General features: G+C 55.8%; 2 protein-coding genes and 1 long non-coding RNA gene across 4 annotated transcripts in view; 1 reads left to right on the top strand and 2 right to left on the bottom strand.

Annotated features, from left to right (window-relative positions):
• SAMM50 (SAMM50 sorting and assembly machinery component) overlaps positions 1 to 1,221 on the bottom strand; it is a 32,739-nt gene extending 31,518 nt beyond the window's left edge. Inside the window, exon 1 of one of the 2 annotated variants that reach the window (XM_078449357.1) lies at positions 1,071 to 1,221. In XM_078449357.1, coding sequence (XP_078305483.1) covers positions 1,071 to 1,091 — 21 coding nt within the window. In that variant the 5' untranslated portion in view covers positions 1,092 to 1,221. The remainder of the gene's footprint in view (positions 1 to 1,070) is intronic. The other variant, XM_078449356.1, reaches the window with a different exon arrangement.
• Positions 1,222 to 1,301: 80 nt separating this feature from the next.
• Positions 1,302 to 18,718, top strand: LOC132693604 (uncharacterized). The gene is made up of 3 exons (XR_009616892.3): positions 1,302 to 1,462; positions 2,585 to 2,773; positions 18,314 to 18,718. It is a non-coding gene; the product is annotated as an uncharacterized LOC132693604 (long non-coding RNA).
• PNPLA3 (patatin like domain 3, 1-acylglycerol-3-phosphate O-acyltransferase) lies at positions 4,003 to 20,877 on the bottom strand. The gene is made up of 9 exons (XM_081796278.1): positions 20,492 to 20,877; positions 17,739 to 17,971; positions 16,079 to 16,144; positions 13,096 to 13,305; positions 12,153 to 12,213; positions 9,581 to 9,796; positions 7,818 to 7,950; positions 6,746 to 6,850; positions 4,003 to 6,319 (listed from the first exon to the last, which is right to left on the bottom strand). The coding sequence occupies exons 1-9, from the start codon at positions 20,676 to 20,678 to the stop codon at positions 6,244 to 6,246; spliced, it is 1,287 nt and encodes a 428-aa protein (XP_081652404.1). The 5' UTR covers positions 20,679 to 20,877; the 3' UTR covers positions 4,003 to 6,243.
• Positions 20,878 to 20,893: the final 16 nt, after the last annotated feature.

The raw sequence follows: 20,893 nt of genomic DNA, 5'->3' as shown, positions 1-20,893 counted from the left end.
CGCTCAAACGGGCGGCACAGGAACAAGATCAAGGAAGGCAGCGCGTCCAAATGAGGCCAGATAAGGAGGAGGTGTATGTAGCAAGTGGCCTGAACTGAGCTCTAGAAGATGGGACTGTGTCCCGGGGCCGGGGGAGGGGGGAATGAGTGTGGGGGTGGGTGAGCCAGGAGCTGCCGAACAGCAGGTACAGGGCAAGGAGTGTGTCAGCACAGCCACGGTGTTTCATTTGAACGCGTGATCTGTGAGGCCGAGTGAAGTCCAACTCCCAGGGCCAAGCCGAGGGGGCCTGTGCGAAATACTTGGGGAAGCTCACGGCCAACTACGGGAAACTTCTGAGCAGGACAAGTGAAACAATCCGTGTCGTAGGATAAAAGTACCGTTGAAGGCTGGGAGGTCTGACTTTTGGAACATTCTGAGGCTCTAACAAGTGTGACCTGGGCCAAGTACTCATTCTCTGGCCCTCAGTTAAGATTAGGACCAAGGAGAGCAGTTTGGCCAGCAGGCAGGACGCACCAAGGACCCAAGGACCTTCACCTATCGTGTCTTAATTCTCGCAACACACTGGAAAGTACTGTTCCCGCCTCCACTTTAAAAGGGGTAACTAAAGCATGGAGAGGTTCTGTCTCTGCACCCTTAAGCAGGAGAAAGGCAGGCTTCTAGACGGGTCAGGGCCGGAGGTCTTCAAAGGATACTTGCTCTAGGGTCCACCGCGCCCCCGGCAGGGGCTGAGCGGGAGCCTGCGGAAGCCGACCGGTAACGCGGCTCGGCTGAAGGTAGAGAAGTCAGGTCGTGCAGAGAAAGACTTATTGCTCTGCTCCAGGTCACCACGGAAAGCTCGCTAGTCCCTTCGGGGCCACTGCCTCGCTGAGCGACCTTGGGCAAGTCACGTCCCTCCTCTGGGGCCCGGTCTCCTGCTCGGAGGTCTTTGCGGCCTCCTTCCACCCGGCCTGCAGGCCGCGCCGCCCCCGGCGCCCCCGCAACTGGGAGGAACCCCGGGCGCCGCGGCGAGAGCGTCTCCCCGCGGCGCCTGCCCAGAGGTCACGCGGCCCGCGGGTCGCTGGGCCTCTTACCCGGGCGTGCACTGTCCCCATGGCTCCCTTTCCGGCCGCCGCCTCGCAGAGCTACCCGGACCCGAACGCGGCACGGCTGGCGAGGGCAGAGGGCGGGCCCGCGGTGGCTGAGCCGTCAGTCAGTATGACGCCTACAAGCCCTCGGACGGGGAGCACTGGGGGCAGCCATGATAACCCGCCCCCCGGCTCACGGTCTTTCCGCTCATTGGCCCTTAGGAGCCCATGACCCGGATGTTCGCACGGACCCCGGGAAGTCCCGCGGCCTGGAGACTGCGCAAGCGCGGAGCCTCCAAAGACGCCCGCGTAGCTGCTGGCGCGTGGGGCGCGGGTCGGAGTGAGGATCCCAGGCAGCGGGAGTCTGGAGTCGCCCCCGGGAAAGAGCAAACCCGCCGGTGGGTGCGCCGGGGCTTCAGCCAGGGTCCTCCCTTAGTCCTCCTGGCGCCCCGGCCCGGCGGATGCTGTGCGGGCCCCACGCTCCCGCGAACCGCCGAGGCTCGCCTCCCTTGGCCTCGGGGGTAGCACAGATCCGGGTCGGCGCCTGCCCCCCTCCGGCCGGCCGCCCGGGTCCTAACAGTCGCGGAAGCCCCCGAGGGCTGTACCCCTTTGGTAAAGGGAAGGGGAGGGTCATACCACGTCTCGGGATAGGAATCAGGGAGCGTGACAACGCCCGGCACAGCACAAGGCTCTGGGTGGGCCGTGGGTGCACGACCATCGTCCATTCAACCGAGCCCATAAGTGCTAGCGGGGACACCCCCCGTCCCCCCGGCACGGGCCAGCGGCGGAGAACCGGATGGCCACGGGGCTTCACCTCGCCCCTCGGTGGAGGAAGCAGCCTCCTCCCCTCCGTCAAAACCATGTCCTAAATAGTAGCCACGTGTAGTGATGAAAGCGGGAAGAAACAGCTGAGTGATGGGATGGGGGAAGAGGGAAGAGGGACCATATTATGTGTCCTCTCCCTTCTGATAACAGTATCATTTCAACTCCTTTTCTTCTCCCCCCCCCCGCCCCCTCCCAGAGTTCCTGACACCCTCTTCCATTTAAATAGCACCCCAAGTCCCCAGGGGCCCTGGAGACCACATTCCCCTTCTTGCCTAGGAAGAAACCCAAGCCAGCGCTGCCAGGGCCAAGTCCTAACCTCCCAGCACCCCTTGCAGGTTGACCTACCCATCTACACTCCCCCTCCACCCACCCACCCCGCTCCTGGGGTTCAGGAAACCTGTCCCTGACCGCCAAAGTGAGTCTATTGGTATCTCCTGAAGCCCAGCTCGGACTCAAGAGGCCATTGGTGGATCTAGGAGCAGACTTTAAGCACAAGCCACACAAGCTGGACACTTGCTCAGAATTCCTTCTGCCAGTTCCTGTTTCCTCATCTGGAAAATGGGGATGATAGCAGTTCCTAAGGCATGGCGGTATAGTGAGGCCTTGATGAGCTAAAGCGTGGGGCCTGGCTCACTGCAGACACTGGATAGACTACATCTTCCTGCATTTTCTCCTCCATTATTGTCTTCTCAAAGGTAATCCATGAGGTTGACCTGTAGACGGCAATGAGTCCTGAGCCAAATATTCAAGAGCCTATTGTGTACAAGGCACTGGTGACAGAGTGACAGAAGCCACATCAGGAACACAGACAGCTTTATCCTCAAACACTGTGTCTGACAGTCAGAATGCACATTAACATATTGAAGGCTCTGAGAAGTCCTGCAGTAAGTACCTCTATCTCACTTTCTTGAAGCCGGTGTTTCCTGAACTGATTGGGTCATAGAGACTTTGGGTTCTGGTTTTTGAGGCTCTTCGGCCCTCGGTGACAGTGTTCATCAGGCAAAAGGTAGAATAGCATTTCCCTGCCCCTATCCATGTGACTTGCTTTGGTCAACAGGTTGAAGGCCAAAGGGATAGTTCTCACTTCTGGATGACAACGTTTGAGCACCATATTCCTTTCCCACTGTCGCTGCCATCAGTGACCCTCCAGATGGGGGGACAGTTTCGGGCTAGGCCAGCCAAGTCTGATGGGTATGCAGTATAAGAAGTCAACCTTCTGGGGGAATCTTTGTTAAAGGCCACCTGACCCAGACTAACCTAACTGATCACATCCCTTAGTGATACCCGCAAGGACACCAGCTTTTGAGAAACTTGGTTCACGAAGGATAGATCTGGCCCCGTGAGTAGTCGAAATGCAGTTTGGTGACTACACTGGCTCCCTTAATAAAATGAAACCTCAAGTCTCAGAGGTCATGAGGAAGGGACACTGGGTCTCCCCACAGATGCCCATAGAGGTCACTCACTTCTTAGCTTGGAACACGACTGTTAGGATCCGGGCAGGCAGCCAGAGGGGAGCAGGCTCCGACCTGGATCCAGGCTACTCCCGAGGTCAGGGGAGGTGAGCCTTGGCGCTTCGCGGGAGCGTGTGGCCCCACACGGCACCCGCCGGGCATGGGCTCCAGTGAGTAGGCTCAGGACAAGAGGCTGGGTTCCATAGTCCGGCAAGATTGGGACCAGCTGGAGAGGGCGGGGGAGAAGGGGTTCAAGGAGTCTCTGGTGCCCAGCTCAGGTGACTTGGAATCTGACAGGCACAGGGCAGCTGTGCACTGGAGGGTTATACAGGTGAGTAGCCGAGGAATGGCCAGTGGAGGTGGCCAGGTGGGCTCAGAGACTGGGGGGGTTCCTCAAGGTGAGGCCCCCAGATGCAGCTGTGAACTCTCAGTACAGCAGGTGAGGCTGAACCTTGGGGACCAGCCCAGCACTCAGGACAGTCTGGGGTCCCAGAAGGAGAGGGACTCTAGGGGAGGGTCTGGGCCAGTGTCTAGGATAGGGTCCATGTGGAGACCACCTGGCTGGCGGGGCCATAAACCTGGGGGAGGGGGGGCATTTGAAGGGGCTCAAGGGAAGAAAAACGAAAGCAGGGCTTCTGGGAAAGGACGCAGACACGACGGAAAACGTTTCAACGTCACATTTATTAGGAGATCTTTTCCAGTGGAAGTGATAAGTATTTACCATAGAAATTTGCAAAACAGAAGTGCAGCAAATAAACTACGATTACAGATAACAGCGTAATGATCACTACCATCAGTGCTTCTGGTGAATGTGCTTTCAGTCTTTTCTCCATAGACCCACATGCACACCTTTTGTTGTTGTTGCTGTTGTCATGGTTAAACCAAGACTAGGTTCATGCTCTGCACCAAGTTTCATTATCTGTTCCCCAAATAAAGACTGTGGCTCCCTGGCATTCAGTAGACTACACAGTGATGATTCCTGACGGTGGAAAATTCCAGAGCACAAATGTACCATATAAGGAGCAAGGGGTTCGTTTGCTAAGGTGGTAGGAACTTCAGAATGTGTTTCCGCGCTGAGAAGAACCCTCAGCAGTGCCGGAGAGGTGAGGGCCTGTGGGGGGTGCGAGTGGGGTGGCATTTAAGGCACAGGTGGTGAGTGGAGCCTTGGCCATTTCTAAAAGAATATTATCCTTCTTTGTCTTAGCACACAGTTTCTAAAAATGATAAAACACGTGTTCATTTTCAGGAGGTTGAACCATTTCAGAAAGTAGTAAGAAAATAAGTTGCATGTCATTCTACCAGCTGTTAACAGTTGCGGTGATCGGGAAACTTGAGAATCGGGGGCTCAGGGCAAGGTGTGAGGGTATGCTCCAAATTGCCCAGGTGGGTGTGGACCCGGCCTCTCCTACCCCAGGCCAGCTCAGCAAGGGGGACAGTGCCTTGCTCTGGGGCTCAAGAGGCGGGGAGAACCTAGCGCTCACCAGCCCTTGCCTCACTTAGGGGGCAAAGCGCTCTCAGAACAGGAGCCTCGGTGCCCACGTCCTGGAGACACAAGGACCCAGCAAGGAGCCGCAAAGCGGGGTTCTGGGCGCTGGGCGGTGGCCCCGAATGTTCACAAGGAGCCTGCCTGGGAGGTCCCAGTCTCATGGCAGCTCAAGGCTCACCCAGAGGCTGTTCCTAGAACCACATTCTCTTTTCAAGGGGATGTGTTTGCAAGGAAGTGCTCTGTCTGAACCTGCTGGTTCTTCAGCTGCAACGTGCTTACACAGCGTAGGTGACGGCTGCAGCTTTGTGAGCCGATGCTGAGGATTTTGAGCCGATCAGTGTCTTTTCTGTTCCACTCGAATGCATAAATGAAAACACGTTTCACCTTGAGTCACATTACTCTGTCCTTGCTGACAAACCACACCTGGGGAGAAGGTAGGTCCCTGTCTCTTTGTCTCTGTCGAGGCTCTGGGAGTACAGAAGCGGGAAGGGGCCATTGAGGAAAAAGGGGCGCGGACCACAAGCCCCTTCTGTTGTGCTGGGCTCCTGCCTGGGGGCCGGGGATGCCCGTCTGTGCACCGGATTTTTCCTAAGGCTTGCTAACACCTCACTGATTCACATAACCTATAATGCAACAGATAATAAGATTCCTGTATATTTTATGCAAAACTCTCATCACATATTTAGGCTAGGGCAAAAAAGTGTTCCAAAACGTGAGTCAGTTACCGCCTTTTAATGGCCATGACCAGCAGCGCCCTCCCTGGAGAAGGCTGCCCCCCCACGCCCCCCCCCCCCCCCCCACTGACCACCTCCTCTATGGGAGATGGGATCACGTTTCTCTTCCTTGCAGCCCCCAAGACTGCACAACGGGCAGCCCAGCCCCCAGCCACAAGTCTCCCACCACCTGTCACGACACCGGCTGTGTGAGGAACCCTGCACTGGGAGGGCTACAAGACGGAGCTGGCAATGCCCCTCCCCACCGGGCTTCCCGTTGCCATTTCCCAGCCAGATGAGCTAACAGACACAAGAACTTACGTATCAGACTTCCTTATGCTCCCGACCACCACACACACACCCTAAAGCAGCTTAGCCTGAGCCTGGCTTTTCGTAAACACAGTACATCGCTTTTGGTTTCAACAATCTGTAAATTCGGCACAGAGGCAGGACCCCACGCGTCACAGACACTGGAGCATTAGACACCAGCGTGCAAGTACCCATGCAAAGATCAGAAAGGCCTAGCATCTATGAGAGGACGTCCTAAACTTGTCTCCTCAAATGACTCAGAAACTCATCTGCCCTCGGAGGGTAGGGAAGTAGGGGTCTTGCCCAATCCCAGCCCCAAAAGGCCAGGCCGGACAGGAGGGTGGCGCTGCTGAGCGGCTTGGCCCCTACTGGACGTCCACAGGTGTGCAGGTCCGCTAGGGAGCCAGGAGGCTAGAAACGCCCTCATGTTCCCCGGGGAAGGCCGCTGGCTGCTTGCCGGTACCTGGGGTCCCAAACACATGAAGGACGCTAACTCAGGTCCTCAGTCTCGGCAAGGATGGAGGGACACCACCAGCCAAAGCTGAGCGCCCCACCGTGCACGCTCTGGGTGCCTCTGGGTGGTGGTGTCCAAAGCCACGGCGTCCCCCACGCTTCCGTGCTGGGGTGATGTCACCATCCTGGGATTCTAAGCCTGTGGCCCTCCCAGCCACCTGGACACTTCCCACTGGACGCCCACGGGCACAACAGAGCCCATCAGTTTCCTCACACAGACCAGCTCACCCACCAGCCTGCACCGCGTGCCATCCCCGGGCCTCCTCCTTCTGACCGGCAAGTCGGAGGTCCGACGAGAATCTACGTGACTAGGCACACACACCCCCGCTTCCAGATGAAAGGGGTGCCTGCCAGACCCACACACCCACAACCAAATCATCTACCTGGCGCGTGGGGAAGAGATGCGTCACCACTTGAGAACACGCGTGCGCGGTGATCCACTGTAGCCACCGGATGTCCTCAGGAATATCTGGAAGCCACGTCACCAGTCTGCAGGGATAAAACCAAGACACAGACACAAAACACACACACGTATCAGCATGAAAACGAGCCCAAACAAACACAAAACAAAAACCGAAGGCGGGTATCTTACACCATGCCCTTTGTCCAGGTAAACCGCCAGAGGCACTCCTCTAATTCTAATCTGATCAATCCCAGAAGGTGGATTAGGGACGGTCAACCAAAGACAAACCGATGTAAAAGCCCTAGAGCAAAGTTAGGTCACTCTGGGCTTGCTTTCTGGGCTCCAGAAAGCTCAAGGGGTACACATGGAAATAAAAGAAAAAGGTCCTGGTTTGCCAGGCTTCCCCCTTGGGGCAAGGTGCCCGCTGTAGCTTATGCAGAGAACCTCGTGGCCAAGGTAGCCCAGGGTTGTGTTCGAGCCCAGCAGACTCCCCCGACCCCTGACGCCCAGGTCACCAAAAGGACCCGTGCGGTGGGCTTTGTAAACACCTGATCAGACCCCACCCCAGGGCAGAGGCGTCGGGGAGCAGACGGCTAATTCAGTAGAGCGGGGAAGGGATCTGGACAGGTTCACCAAGGACAAGAGGACTGAGCTGGATTCTGAAGGGTGGTCTGGCCTCTAAAAGGTGGACGGAAGGCCATGCCGACCAACCCCCTTAAAAAGACCGTAAACGCCAACGGGAATCTGAAGAAAGCAGACGTGAAACAAATACCCTGAATTCAAGAGTCTGCCTCATGCCCTCCCGACACACCATGAATAAAATCCCCAAATGAAAAGCGCAGACCTACAAGAGGGAGCAAACGAGAAAAGCATCGAGAAAAGAGGGGGGCTCTTCATCGAGAAAAGCGAGGCACCTTTCGGGGTGCTCCTCACAGACAGGGAGCTCCATCCCGCTCTACCAGGAGCCAGGCCACGGGTGAAGACGCGCACGTGGATTCTCGCCATCTGCGCCCAACCAGGGAGGAAGGCACGAAGCCACACAAAAATGCTCACCTCTGGACCAGAGCAATGGCAGATTCCACGGGCAACGTACAAGGCAGCATCGCAAAGGACAAGATCTTAACTGGCAAGGAGTTGCAAATCTTGCTCATGTATCTCTGCTGGCTTTTAATCGCTTCACTCAGAGCTGAAAAACACAATTTGGAGGCGTGCCTCCCACCAGCGTGAACACCAAACCACCTGTCCAGGTAGTGCTTGGAATTTCTGTGAAATACACAAATCCTGGCGTACAAAGAATCAGACGCATTCACAAATGAGATCCAACGAGGTGAGCCCAGAAGAGCCCTTCGATAGCCCACAGGACAAAGGGTTCCCAACGAACAACTCTCTTTTAAACGAGAACCATTTTCAGGGGCGCCTGGGTGGCTCAGTCGGTTGAGCGTCCGACTTCGGTTCAGGTCATGATCTCACGGCTCATGAGTTCGAGCCCCACGTCGGGCTCTGTGCTGGCAGCTCAGACCCCGGAGCCTGCTTCGGATTCTGTGTCTCCCCCTCTCTCTGCCCCTCCCCTGCTCATACTTTGTCTGTCTGTCTCTCGCTCTCTCTCTCTCTCTCTCTCGAAAATAAATAAGCATTAAAAACATTTTTAACAATAGCTAGTTTTGGTGGGATACACAAAGTTCCCAAATACCCCATCGACTTTATGAACTTTTCTTTGGACCTACAGCCGCGCTCTGCTTCCTTCTGCCTGGAACCCTCTGGCCTGCTACCCCTCCCCTCCTTTTGTTTTTGTTTGTTTGAATTTGTTTATTTATTTTGAGAGACACAGAAACAGTACGGGTGGGGGAGGGGGAGAGAGACGGAGAGAGAGAGAATCCCAAGCAGGCTCCGTGCTGCCGGCACAGATCCCAGAACTCCTGAAACCACAAGATAATAACCTGAGCTAAAAGCAAGAGTCAGACACTTAACCTACTAAGCCACCTGCTGTCACCCTTTTGTAATGACCTCACGACACCTCAGATCACATTAACCCAGGCAGCTGCTGGCTTGCATGGTTATCACAGTAGGGGTGTTGGTGCCTTGGGGCAAGGGATGATGTCCCCTCTGTCTTTGAATTTCCCCAAGTGCCTGATCTGAAGCTGGCTTGTGCACTCCTGTCCACCTAATAGTTGATGATGTGATAAAAATAAATCACCACTTGGGGCGCCTGGGTGGCTCAGTCGGTTGGGCGTCCGACTTCAGCTCAGGTCATGATCTCACAGTCTATGAGCTCGAGCCCCGCGTCGGGGTCTGTGCTGACAGCTCGGAGCCTGGAGCCTGCTTTGGGTTCTGTGTCTCCCTCTCTCCCTGCCCTTCCCCCCCTCATGCTCTGTCTCTGTCTCAAAAATAAATAAAAACATTACAAAACCTTAAAAACAAAATATCACCACCCAACGGAGATTCAACATTGTGGGGAGGCAGGGAAACACCGGGGCGGGGGATCCTCAAAAAAGAAGGCTTTGAGACGGGTGGGCAGGCAAAGAGCGGTTCTGAAACAACAGACCCACCCCCGTGGCCCCCGGAAATCCAGTGTGCCTGGTACTCAAAACAGCTGGAGTCAGCTTCCCTCTGGCCATGACCCCACGGGAAGAGAGACTGAGCAAGGTGCCCGAGGGGGGTGATGGGCCTGCACCAGGAGCGGGGCCCCCACACCCCACCCTCTCCATCTCCTGCAGGGCCGGGTCACCTTCCTCCACAACACACAGAAAAGAAGCCCGTTGGGTCGCTGTCACGGGAAACGACACCGCCTGCCATCCCGCCACCCGAGCTGCCGGTACCTGTGGTGAGCCTGGGCGGCAGGGTCTCCAGGATGCTCTCGTCCCAGGGCAGGATGCTGACACGCAGGTGGTCCAGCAGCTCGTCTCCCTCCATCTTTGTCCCCCAGGCAGCCGCCCTCGGGGGAGACCCCGGCCTCGTGTGTTCCGAGGGGGGCACGAGGAAGCCCCACTCTTCTGGAGATAAACTCAGGCCCTGCCGAGGCCCGCTGCAGATGCCTACCAAGGGTGCGGGAAACCAGGCACCGGGTGAACTTGGGCGGCCGGGGTCACTGCTCACACACCCACCCACAGAACGACGTGCGGGCAAAGCCACGGGCCGTAGGCCTGTTGCCAGCCAAGTACGAGGCGAGGCAGGCGTTCCCTGCCAGGGAGAACGAGGGCAGGCGTTCCCTGCCAGGGAGAAAGGAGGGTGGGGCTTTGAAGCCAGAGAGATGTGAGTTTGGCTGGCTCTGGCTTGATCACCCACTAGCTGTGTGGGCTCCACAGCCACACGAGGGGGCATGAAGGTAAAACGGGAATTCTAATTAACGGGTAACAACTGAACCACCGGCTAAGCCTGGGTTGTGGGCCCTGAGTTAGGAACTTCATAATAATCTGTTCCCAGAGGACAACCCCTACCCGGGCCAGCCTGGCTGAGGGCCCCACTTAGATCTTTAGACTCAAACCCAGCACAGAAGCTGCAAATGCCAGGCTTTGGAATTACCAAGACTCCAACCTGGGCATTCTTAATCCAAACTCCCTTTGCTACAGATGGAGAAACAGAGGCCCTGGGAGGGAGGTGGTTTGTCCAAAGTCACCGAGTTAGGAAAGTCACCGAATCACCTGAGTGCGACCCTAAGGGGTCTGCTGCTCCGATTCCCAGGTTCCCTCCAACTTCCGTCCCCAGCCCAGACGGCTCTCCGGCACTTTGGGGCCCTGACATCAACTGCCTCCAGCACAAGTGGCCAAAAATGTCCCTGGGGCACTGCACACCCACCCGGCCCGCCAGGAGCAGGCCACCCTTCCCAAAGAACACGTTCCCTCCCCTTCCTGAGAGCCCTGAACCGGGGGACAGAGCATCCCCTGCCCAGGCTGCTAAAGCCAGAACCCGGGACTTCGTTCCAGATTCTTCCCCTTCCTGAATCTCTAACCGGTCATCTTTGAGCCCTGTCCTCTCGGGCCTCGCCAGTCCCCCAGAGACCAGCATCTTGCCCTCTCCACCTGCAGCCAAAGCCCTCTGCTGACCTCCCTCACTCCTGCTTCAGCAGCCCTCAGTGGCTCCCCACGGCTGCAGGCGTCAAGAGTCAGCCAGGCCCAGCCCTGCCCCTCCCCCCTCTCTGCCCACCTCTCAGCGTCCCCCACCCCTTGCCACTCCAGCTACGTGCGCCTTCTTCCCATCCTCCAACCAACCATGCTCTCTGTGGTCTGCAAGCCTCCTGTTCGTGTCCCCCGTGCGTAGGACGCTCCCATCCATCCCCGAGTTGCAACATGATTGACATCCTCCTGAAGCCATGCCTTCCCCCAGGCCATGCAGATCCCTCCTGCGTGATCCTACGGCATCCTGTATCTTCCTATCAGGGCACTCGGCACACGTCATCCTTCCGTTTACTTATCTGCCCGCCTGACCACCAGACTAAACTCTAGGAGGGCAGGGGCCACATCTGCCTATTCACTGTGGCATCCCGGCACAGAGCCAATAGCTTGGCACCTAGAAGGTATACAGTCAACGCTTTCTGAGTGGACAGATACGTGTATGTCCTTTTAACCATGACTTCTCCTTGGTCTTGGCCAAAGACTAATTCCGAGAAGCCATACAGAAAACGTACGTACTTCTATTATTTTTATTTTTTTAAAGAGGGCGCAAGCGGGGCAAAGGCAGAGAGAGAGGGAGACAGAGGAACTGAGGACCCGAAGGCGGCCTCTGCACTGCCAGTGGTGAGCCTGACGCTGGGCTCAAACTCGCCAACTGTGAGATCACGGCCTGAGCCGAAGTCGGACGCTCAACTGACCGAGCCACCCAGGCGCCCCAGGAACCAACGTTTAGTATTCAAGAAAAATAGCTCCAAATACATCTAATATTGCGAGAGCCCAACTCCCACAGCCCAGACCAGCCAGATGACCCAAAGGCAGGAACCCGTCCCACAAAGGACGTCAGCTGACCTTGAGGGTGTGACCCACACCTGGCTGGAGACAACTTGGGGCTCAGGGCCGGAAACCTTGCTTAACTTCCTCTCTTGTTTACCAAAACGTTCAAAATAGTTCAAGCAGAAAAGAAAAACGAACAGAACGGCTTTTGCTGTTCAGACAGGTGGCACTAAGGAAGGAGAGAGCCCCGGAACTGGGACACCCAGTGTCCCCGCCCCAGCCCTGCCGCTCAGTGAGTGCAGTGTGGCCCCTGGCTCACATCCATCTCCCCGTTTGTAAAATGGGACAGAGATTTCCTCTCTCAGAGCGCTAACATGCGGGGTAAGCAAGTTGCGAGGTGAAGACGCTCAGCCCTGAGTTTCTACCTAACTTCAACCTCCAGCTGCTGACTGCTAACGAAAAGCTTGTTAAGAAGGACACGTCTGCCCCCCACCTCGCCCATACGTACCGTTCTCTTCCAAGAATCTGGTGGCGTCTAAATACCCGCGGAGGCACATCTCTCCAAGCACCTGGCAACACATCAAGTAAGGTCACTGCAGCGGAGGGGGCCGTTCCGAAGGCTCCCGAGACAAACAGAAGAACCCTCCCCACTCCGAGCTGCTCAATGGCCCAGCACAGCCCCAGAGACGCTGGACAAAGGGCTCTGTGCTCTGAAAAAGCAAAGGTTCCACTTTCATGCAAGGCTGGGCTCAGAGGACATCCCCTCCGTGGAGCCTTTGCCGGTGGCCCGGCATGACGGGGGCTGGTTTCTCCGGGCCCCCTCCGTCCCAAGACCAGCCTCCACCCTAACAAATACCGGGGCGCGTTCCAGCTGTCACTGGGACAGTTAACGGCAGCCGTCTCTACTCCTCTGAATACAAACCACACACGCAAACCAACGTACAGCCTCCCCTTTTCGCCTGGAGCGCACACTGTCCACACAACAGCCTACACACAGCCTTCCTTCTCCCCAGAGAACCTTTCGTGTCCAGGGTTTATACGTTTTACGTTTTGGTTTTCTGTGTTCGTTTTTCGTTTGTTTGTTTGTTTGTTTTAATATCAGGGAGAAGAAACCTCCTACAACAATCGAGAAACATTAAACCACCAAATGTGGTGTGGTTCTTGACCACACTTGCAAGTAAGAATCAGAGCCCCTTGGAGGTGGGATCTGAGCTACAGGGCTGTTTAAATCTTCCCAGGTGATTCCAGGGGTCAGAGTGGGGCAGCACTGAGCTCCCAGGACGGACACTCTTCCCTGAGTTCCTTTTCACTGGGGGGAGGGGGGGCTGGGAGGGGAGGGGAGGGAGGGGAGGGATCTGATTCCGTTTGTGGAAAGAGCCATTGTTAGCTATCCTGGCAAATGGGGAAGCAGAGAAGAGCTGCACCCCCAAAACACACAGCCCCCAACTCACCTTGAGATCTGGAGGAAGTAACGCTCGTATTAGAAGGTAGACATTCTCTGGGCAGAGGCGCAAACTGAGCTTGGTTAATTCCACGTGAAGAAAGTTTGTGGACTTGACTTTAGGGCAGATATCATACTCCCCAAAGAAGGGGGACACGGTGATGGTCGTTTTGGAATCAAAGAAGGGGATGTTGTTAGTTATTCCTCCATCCACGTATCGCTTTTATGGGGAAGAGAAAAGGACATAGCGTCAGAAACTCCGGGCTGGTGTTTTATGTGTATTTCAGATTATGGGGAGAGGCCTCTCAGAGCCTCAGGCTGGTATGGTGAGAAGACAAGGTTCTGGAAACTTTCTGTCAACAAATCCTCATCGAACATTTCTATGCCAGACCAGGCTCTAGGCTGGCACTCAGGATTGCTGTATCCTGTTGTGTAGTTTGTGCACCGCACAAAAAGTGCCTGGCAACGAGGCGGACAGAGGCTGGAGCCCAGCCCACATTGTGCTGGCCAAGTCTGAAGCCCAGGAGGCCACCTCTGGGTGTGCCCATATAATTTGCATGAAAGGGATCTGTTTGGGCAGGAGCTCTGTGTGCACTGGAGACAGAGTATGATGTAGACCCTGCCATGAAAGTGACAGAGGTCATGGGTTAGATTCCAGACCCCTCTTGCTGCTTGGAAAATCAGGACAAGCACCTTGAGGAGCCTTGGAGACCTAAATGGCCGTGAACCTGGGATCAAGGCAGCCAGAAAAACATTCTTTGTACCCACGGCCTAGTGGCATCTGGGATCAGCTACTGTGGGCATCAATTTCCCTACATCCATATCCTCCCACAACTTTAGGCTGGCGCAGGCAGGTTTTGGTACAATTTGGACAAAGTCTGCACCCATCAAAGTGAAGTCTAGAATGATTCCCAAATCCAAGGCCATCACAGCTCAGCTGTCTGTGCCCATAGGGGAAGGCCTTCAAATATCACAGCCGGAAGACTTCCCAGCCAATCCTTCCCGAGGCCTAAACAAGTACAGAGAACGGCCCATGCTCAGCCACATCTTAGGCATGAAGAGATGCTCGCCTTAGGGGCACCCGTGGCGCTCAGTCGGTTGAGCGCAGACTTCGGCTCAGGTCACGATCTCACGGTTTGTGAGTTCAAGCCCTGCCTCAGGCCCTGTGCTGACGGCTCGGGGCCTGGAGCCTGCTTCAGATTCTGTGTCTCCCTCTCTCTCTGCCCCTCCCCCACTTGCACTCTGTCTCTCTCTCAAAAATAAATACACATTAAAAAAACTAACATATTGGGGCGCCTGGGTGGCTCGGTCGGTTAAGCGTCCGACTTTGGCTCAGGTCACGATCTCACGGTCCGTGAGTTTGAGCCCCGCGTCGGGCTCTGTGCTGACAGCTCGGAGCCTGGAGCCTGTTTCGGATTCTGTGTCTCCCTCTCTCTCTCTGCCCCTCCCCCACTTGTGCTCTGCCTCTCTCAAAAATAAATAAACATTAAAAAAATAGTTTAAAAAAAAACTAACATATACACACACACACACACACACACACACACACACACACACACACGACGTGGCCCAGAAGGCAGCTGCCAGGGGCCCAGGATCTAGTCCAGAGCCTGCAGAACAGACAGCTCGGCCTGTGTTTCCCCATCCCAAGTAGGGCTCAGCAATGGACCAAAACACATACTTGTGGAATGGAACCAAATCCAAAGCCCTGTTGGCAGCTTCTGCCCAAAGCCATGGGCCGCAAAGGGCAGAATCGGACCCACGGTGGGCTGAAACCCTCAAGCCCTAAGAATAAAGCACTACCTTAAGCAAGTAACAGACCCTTAAGCATCTTATACTTTAACCGGGGCACTGGGGACCTATCCTTGGTGCTCTGGCAAAGATTAAGTGAATCAGCTTACCTTCCGGGTAGGCAGATAATTAATTCTACATGAAGGTGGTTTTGTTTCCCCGGGCAGCCTAGAAGGGGGCTATGGCTAGGGAACCTCTGTCTGAAAGGCCAAGAGAGCAAAAGACTCTGCATTTGGGGACGGGTCCCAGGCTGCCTGGAGAAAGTGCTCTGTAGGCAGGAGCTGTGCAGTTAGTTTAAAAGCAGACTCGGGGGGCGCCTGGGAGGCTCAGTCGCTTAAGCGTCTGACTTCAGTTCAGGTCATGATCTCACGGTCCGTGAGTTCGAGCCCCGCGTCGGGCTCTGTGCTGACAGCTCAGAGCCTGGAACCTGCTTCGGATTCTGTGTCTCCCTCTCTCTCTGACCCTCCCCCATTCATGCTCTGGAGCATGTCTCAAAAATAAATAAACATTATTTAAATAATAAATAATAAGTAAATAATAAATAAATAAATAAACATGTATCTGTCTCAAAAATAAATAAACATTAAAAAATAAATAAATAAATAAAAGCAGACTCGGGGTGCCTGGGAGGCTCAGTCGCTTAAGCGGCCGACTTCGGCTCAGGTCATGATCTCGCGGTCCGTGAGTTCGAGCCCCGCGTCGGGCTCTGTGCTGACAGCTCAGAGCCTGGAACCTGCTTCGGATTCTGTGTCTCCCTCTCTCTCTGACCCTCCCCCATTCATGCTCTGGAGCATGTCTCAAAAATAAATAAACATTATTTAAATAATAAATAATAAGTAAATAATAAATAATAAATAAATAAATAAACATGTCTCTGTCTCAAAAATAAATAAACATTAATAAATAAATAAATAAATAAATAAATAAATAAATAAATAAATAAATAAAAGCAGACTCGGGGTGCCTGGGAGGCCCAGTCGCTTAAGCGCCTGACTTCAGTTCAGGTCATGATCTCACAGTTCGTGGGTTTGAGCCCCGCGTCGGGCTCTGTGCTGACAGCTCAGAGCCTGGAGCTCCTTTGGAATCTGTGTCTCCCCCTCTCTCTGCCCCTCCCCTGCTCATGCTCTGTCTCCCTCTCAAAAACAAATAAACGTTAAAAAAAATTAAAAACAAAAAAAAAAACAAAACCAAAGCAGACTCACCACGCCTCTGAAGGAAGGAGGCATTAGGCCACAGTAGAAAGGGATGAAGGAGGAACAAACCAAGGCCTGAGGAGACAAAAGGAAGTGAAATTACAGGCCAGAACAGCCTGTCTTCGATTCCCCTGGGCCAGCATGAGCCTTCTTCAAATGGACAGAGAAGCAAGCCTAGAATGCTCTTTGGAGATGGGGTGCTTTCATGAACGAGCTGAATGGGTAACAAACGAACCCTCACGCTTGTGTTTCAGGCCTAAGGATGAGCTCCTAAAACACTGTGGGTATCAACTTCCTGTCCCTTTCCCCACGGGAGAGAGCCGTACGGGGCCCTCGCAGACGGGACCCAGCGTCGCTGACTGACAGGGAAGACACCAGACAGGGGCTTTGCAAACGCTGACCTTCCTTAGAATCACGTGGAAAGCATGCCGCCCACACACTCCACGGCCTACCCCAGGATTCTGACGTAGCAGGCTGGAGGCACCCGAGAACCTACCACCTGAACAGGCTTCTAGGAGCTGCTGATGCTGGGGGTCCAACCAGCACACTGAATAGCATGGAGCCATGGGGCGGGAAGCAGGACCGACCCCCTGAGAGAACCCGGCTCCTGCGAGCACGGGCCAGTGTTGGCTATCTAGACAAGGCTTCTGGTAACAAGGCTAAACAGAGGTTGATCCTGGCTGCTGAGATGCTGCTGGTTACACGTGCCAGGCTGCTGGCTCCTATGGGGCACATTAAGTGCAATGTAGTCCAAGTAACTCTCGTAAAAGGCATCAGCCAAATTAAATGGGATTTTGAGGGGCGCCTGGGTGGCTCAGTCAGTGAAGCATCCGACTTCAGCTCAGGTCATGATCTCACAGTTCAGGGGTTCGAGCCCCACGTCGGGCTCTGTGCTGACGGCTCAGAGCCTGGAACCTGCTTCGGGTTCTGTGTCTCCCTCTCTCTCTGCCCCTCCCCTGCTCACGCTTTGTCTCTGTCTCTCTCTCTCAAAAATAAATAAACATTTAAGAGAAAAATAAATAGGGGCGCCTGGGTGGCTCAGTCGGTTGAGCGACCGACTCCGGCTCAGGTCACGATCTCACGGTTCGTGAGTTCAAGCCCCGCGTCGGGCTTTGTGCTGACAACTCAGAGCCTGGAGCCTGCTTTGGATTCTGTGTCTCCCTCTCTCTCTGCCTCTAACCCACTCGCGTTCTGTCTCTGTCTCTCTCAAAACATAAATAAACATTAAAAAAAAATGTTAAATAAAGAAAAGAAAAATAAATAAATAAACAGGATTTTGATACAGTAAGTGATCATCTCCGAGCTAGACCCTTAGGCCAGAGGCGAGTAATCCCACCCTCGTGGGACCTTACTCCACATGTGCTCATCGAGGAACACACATCGTGGGGATAGGGATCCTTGGAAGACGTGGTCACGAGCCAAGTCTTGAAGGGGGGCAGGTAGTATTTGAAACTGAAACTGACTGCGGGCATCCAAGGTTCACCTATGCTAGGACCAGACCACCAGAGGCACACCCAGTTAACATCACCATGGGGGCAGGAAGCCAACCAGCATCCCCCCTAATCCAGTTCCCCTGTGTCTTAAGAAACGAGGCCAGTGGCCTATGACAGCCCTCCCTGGGTTGCAGCCAATCTTACTGGACAATCCCCCGGGTAAGCAAACTGCTTACATCCACAACTTCGTCTTTGGACTGAAAATCAGACACCAGCACACTTTCCCCATCAGACACTCTGGTGAGTGAGACGCACATTCTGCCAGAGACGAGCGTGTGGACGTTGGCTGGCAGGTGTCTGTGGAGATGTTCTCGAATGTAGCTAGTCACACGGAAGGACGGATGGAAGATGCCAATGTTCCGTCTCCTGGCAGCATAGACGAGGCCCATGAGCACATGCACGATCTTGTCTGGGGGGCGGCAAGACACAAACATACAAGGGATGGTGCCCCGTGGAGATGGCAGTGACCAGAAACCAGGCGGCAAGGAAGCTGCCAACCGTTTTCCAGTCCTGCACGAATACGGTAGCCACATGCGGCTATGGAGCCCTTCCGACGCGGCTCAGTCCAATCCGAGATGTATAAACGACGCACTGGAATTCAAAGGCTTCATACAAAAAAAAAAAAAAATCTAATAAAAGATGTCATTAATAATGTTTTTATATCGGTTAGCTGCAAAAATGAAAATGATAGGCTGGCTGTATTGGGATGAATGACATTTTAATTTCAATTGTATCTTTCGCTTTTTTTCAGCTCGGCGGCTGGGAAAACGTGAAACAGCACACGCAGCTGCACTGTCTTTCTATTGGACACTGCGGGCCCAGGTTCCCGCCACGGGAACAGGCCCCCAGAGGCCCAGGGGAGCTCCCTCTCACCTACACGCCCCCAAAGCCCGAAGCGGGAACTCCTCAGGAAGGGAGCGTCAGCACAAAGGACCTACCTAACACTGCAGGAAGCAGAGAATGAGTGCAGGCTGGGGCCCCAGTGCGAAGCCTGCCTCCAGCTCCTACTAGCCGAGCGACCTCAGAAAGTCGCTTCACTGCCTCTCTCTGTCTCAGATTGCGCACGTTTTCACTTTGGGGACAGAGGGGATTAGATACACTACCATCTGTAAGGCACTCAACCCAGAGAAGGCTCCTCGTAAAGGACTAGATTTAATCTTCAGGCTCTGACACCAGGATTACCGCTGTCCAGTGGGCATGGGCCACATTCGTGCTCCGTCCAACCTCACTCAGTGGCCTGGACCGCTCTGGCCGATTTGCACGGTGCTGGCATTGCAGGACGAGTCCCCACCCCGACCCCTGGGTCATAAATCCTGAGATGCGGAAGGACAGACATAAGCCAGCCCGTCTTGGCCCACCTCTGACCTCAACTCAATTCTCCCGACATGCGTGGCCCCACGGAGCCCAGGTGGAAGGGGCAAAGTTGCACACAGCTGGCACATTCTGCCTGCCTCTCCTGCCGAGCACCTGGCTTAGAAGCACTCACGGGAACTCTTTCCAAGTTGCAGCCCTAGGAAACTTTCCTCAGTGGTCCCCAAGTGAGACAGGAGGTTAAAGCAGGGCTCCTGCCCAAACCTCCAGACCCCACTTTCCAAGGATCTGGTGGTCCCCAAGCCTCTCCCTGTTCTACAGGGCACAGACCAGGACTGCACCTGTCCTCTGCCAGTTAGGAACCCTCTCTATACTAGAGTCAGCACAGGCCACCTTGACACACAAAGGCCGTCTTTTATCACCCCCCGAAGCCCAGAGTGTGCAGACTGGCCATGTGGCCACACGAATCCTCCCTGAGGCCACAATTCCTGCCCTTTGCTCCCCTCCCTGTCAGTGGAGAAGCCAGCTGGGGCCTCTCTCCTAATCCCCACCTCCCAGTCAGCCCAAGGCCTGCTCACTGATCCTATCTAATTGCAGGGGATTCCCGGCCACCGGGATCAAAGTCATTCCCTGCTGGTGGAGTCTAACAGTCCCCATTCCCGGGAAAGGCAAAGAATAAACTGCTAAGGAAGTTGAGCAGGGGCCAGTGAGGTGCGCGGTCTTCCGGTCTGGGGATCTCTGGGTGCCAACAGCTCTAGCTGCCACCAGTCCCAGGTCCTGTCCCCTGGCTCAGAACCCCAGGCCACACCCTAGTTTGGCCCAGCTGGGCACAAGCTCCACATCTGTCCCTCCCACAACTACCCACATACACAGATGTTTCATTAGCACAAGATTCAAATGCACAGCACCTCATTTCCAGCGGCACTGAGCAGGGTGGAGGTGGGTGGAAGGAAGGCATGGGGGATGTCCAGGGATCTACCCCAGCCCCTAGGAACGATATCTAGCACTCCCCCAATACACACACACACACACACACACACACACACACACACACACAAAACATGCGCCCCACCCCGCCTTGTCCCTTTAACCTCAGATCAGCAAACCTGCCCAGGAAAACTCTGGAGGGTTGTCCTCCCCCTGAAAGGCCATCCAGCCCCCAGGAGGTGGGGCGGAGGGGGGATGTCTCCAATCCCTGTAGTCGCCAGAGCGAAGAAGGCTCCCACCCCGGGTCGGAGGCCAACGCCCTGCTCCCGGGGGCAGGCCCGCCCTGCTCCGGACCCAGGGCAAATCGCCCAAAGCTTTGTGAGCTGATGGGGACCCTAGGGGCCAGCTCCACCCTCGACGCCGCATCCCCGGTCCTACTCCCTCCTCCGCGTCGCTCCAGAGGAGCCCACTCTCAGTCCCGGGGCGAAGGGCTTCCCGCAAGCCCGGGCGCCAGGGCGGGGCTGGCGAATGAGCCACCCGCCGGCGCCGGGCGAGAGGACACTTCGGAGGAAGCCTCTGTCCGGGCAGGGGCCCCGGGGATGCACTCCGCGGTGTCCGCGTCCAATGTCAGCTCCACCGGGCGCCCCGCGACCCGTCCCGCGCGGAGCCGCGGCGGTGGCCCGGGACATACCTAGGGGCATCCCAGAGAGGAAAGTGACGCAGTGCAGCGCCCCGGCCGAGGAGCCGAAAAACATGCGCGCGTCGCGGAGGAGGTGCGGGGCGCGCTCGCTCAGGCAGCTTGTCACCCCGATGTGGTAGATGCCCAGGAAGCCGCAGCCCGAGAAGGACAGGCTCCAGTCGCGCCTGGGGTCGTACATAGCGGCGGCGCTCCGGGGGCCCGGCGCGGGGGCTCTCGGGTCCGCGCGCGCCGCGGACGGCCGTCCCGCTCCGGGACCGCGGCCCGCCCTGCACCGCCGGCGCCCGCGCGCGCTCCCGGGGCGGCCTCCACGCCGCGGCTCGAGCAGTCCCTGCGTGACGTCAGCCCGTCAGCCCCGCCCCCTCGGGCCATGCAAATGAGGGGCCGCCAGAGCGC

This window comes from Panthera onca, chromosome B4, assembly GCF_046562875.1.
Source record: "Panthera onca isolate mPanOnc1 chromosome B4, mPanOnc1 haplotype 2, whole genome shotgun sequence".
In the NCBI taxonomy this organism is placed as follows: Eukaryota; Metazoa; Chordata; class Mammalia; order Carnivora; family Felidae; genus Panthera; species Panthera onca.
Note: the sequence above shows the minus strand (reverse complement) of the source record. Positions and strands in the feature narration are given on the sequence as shown.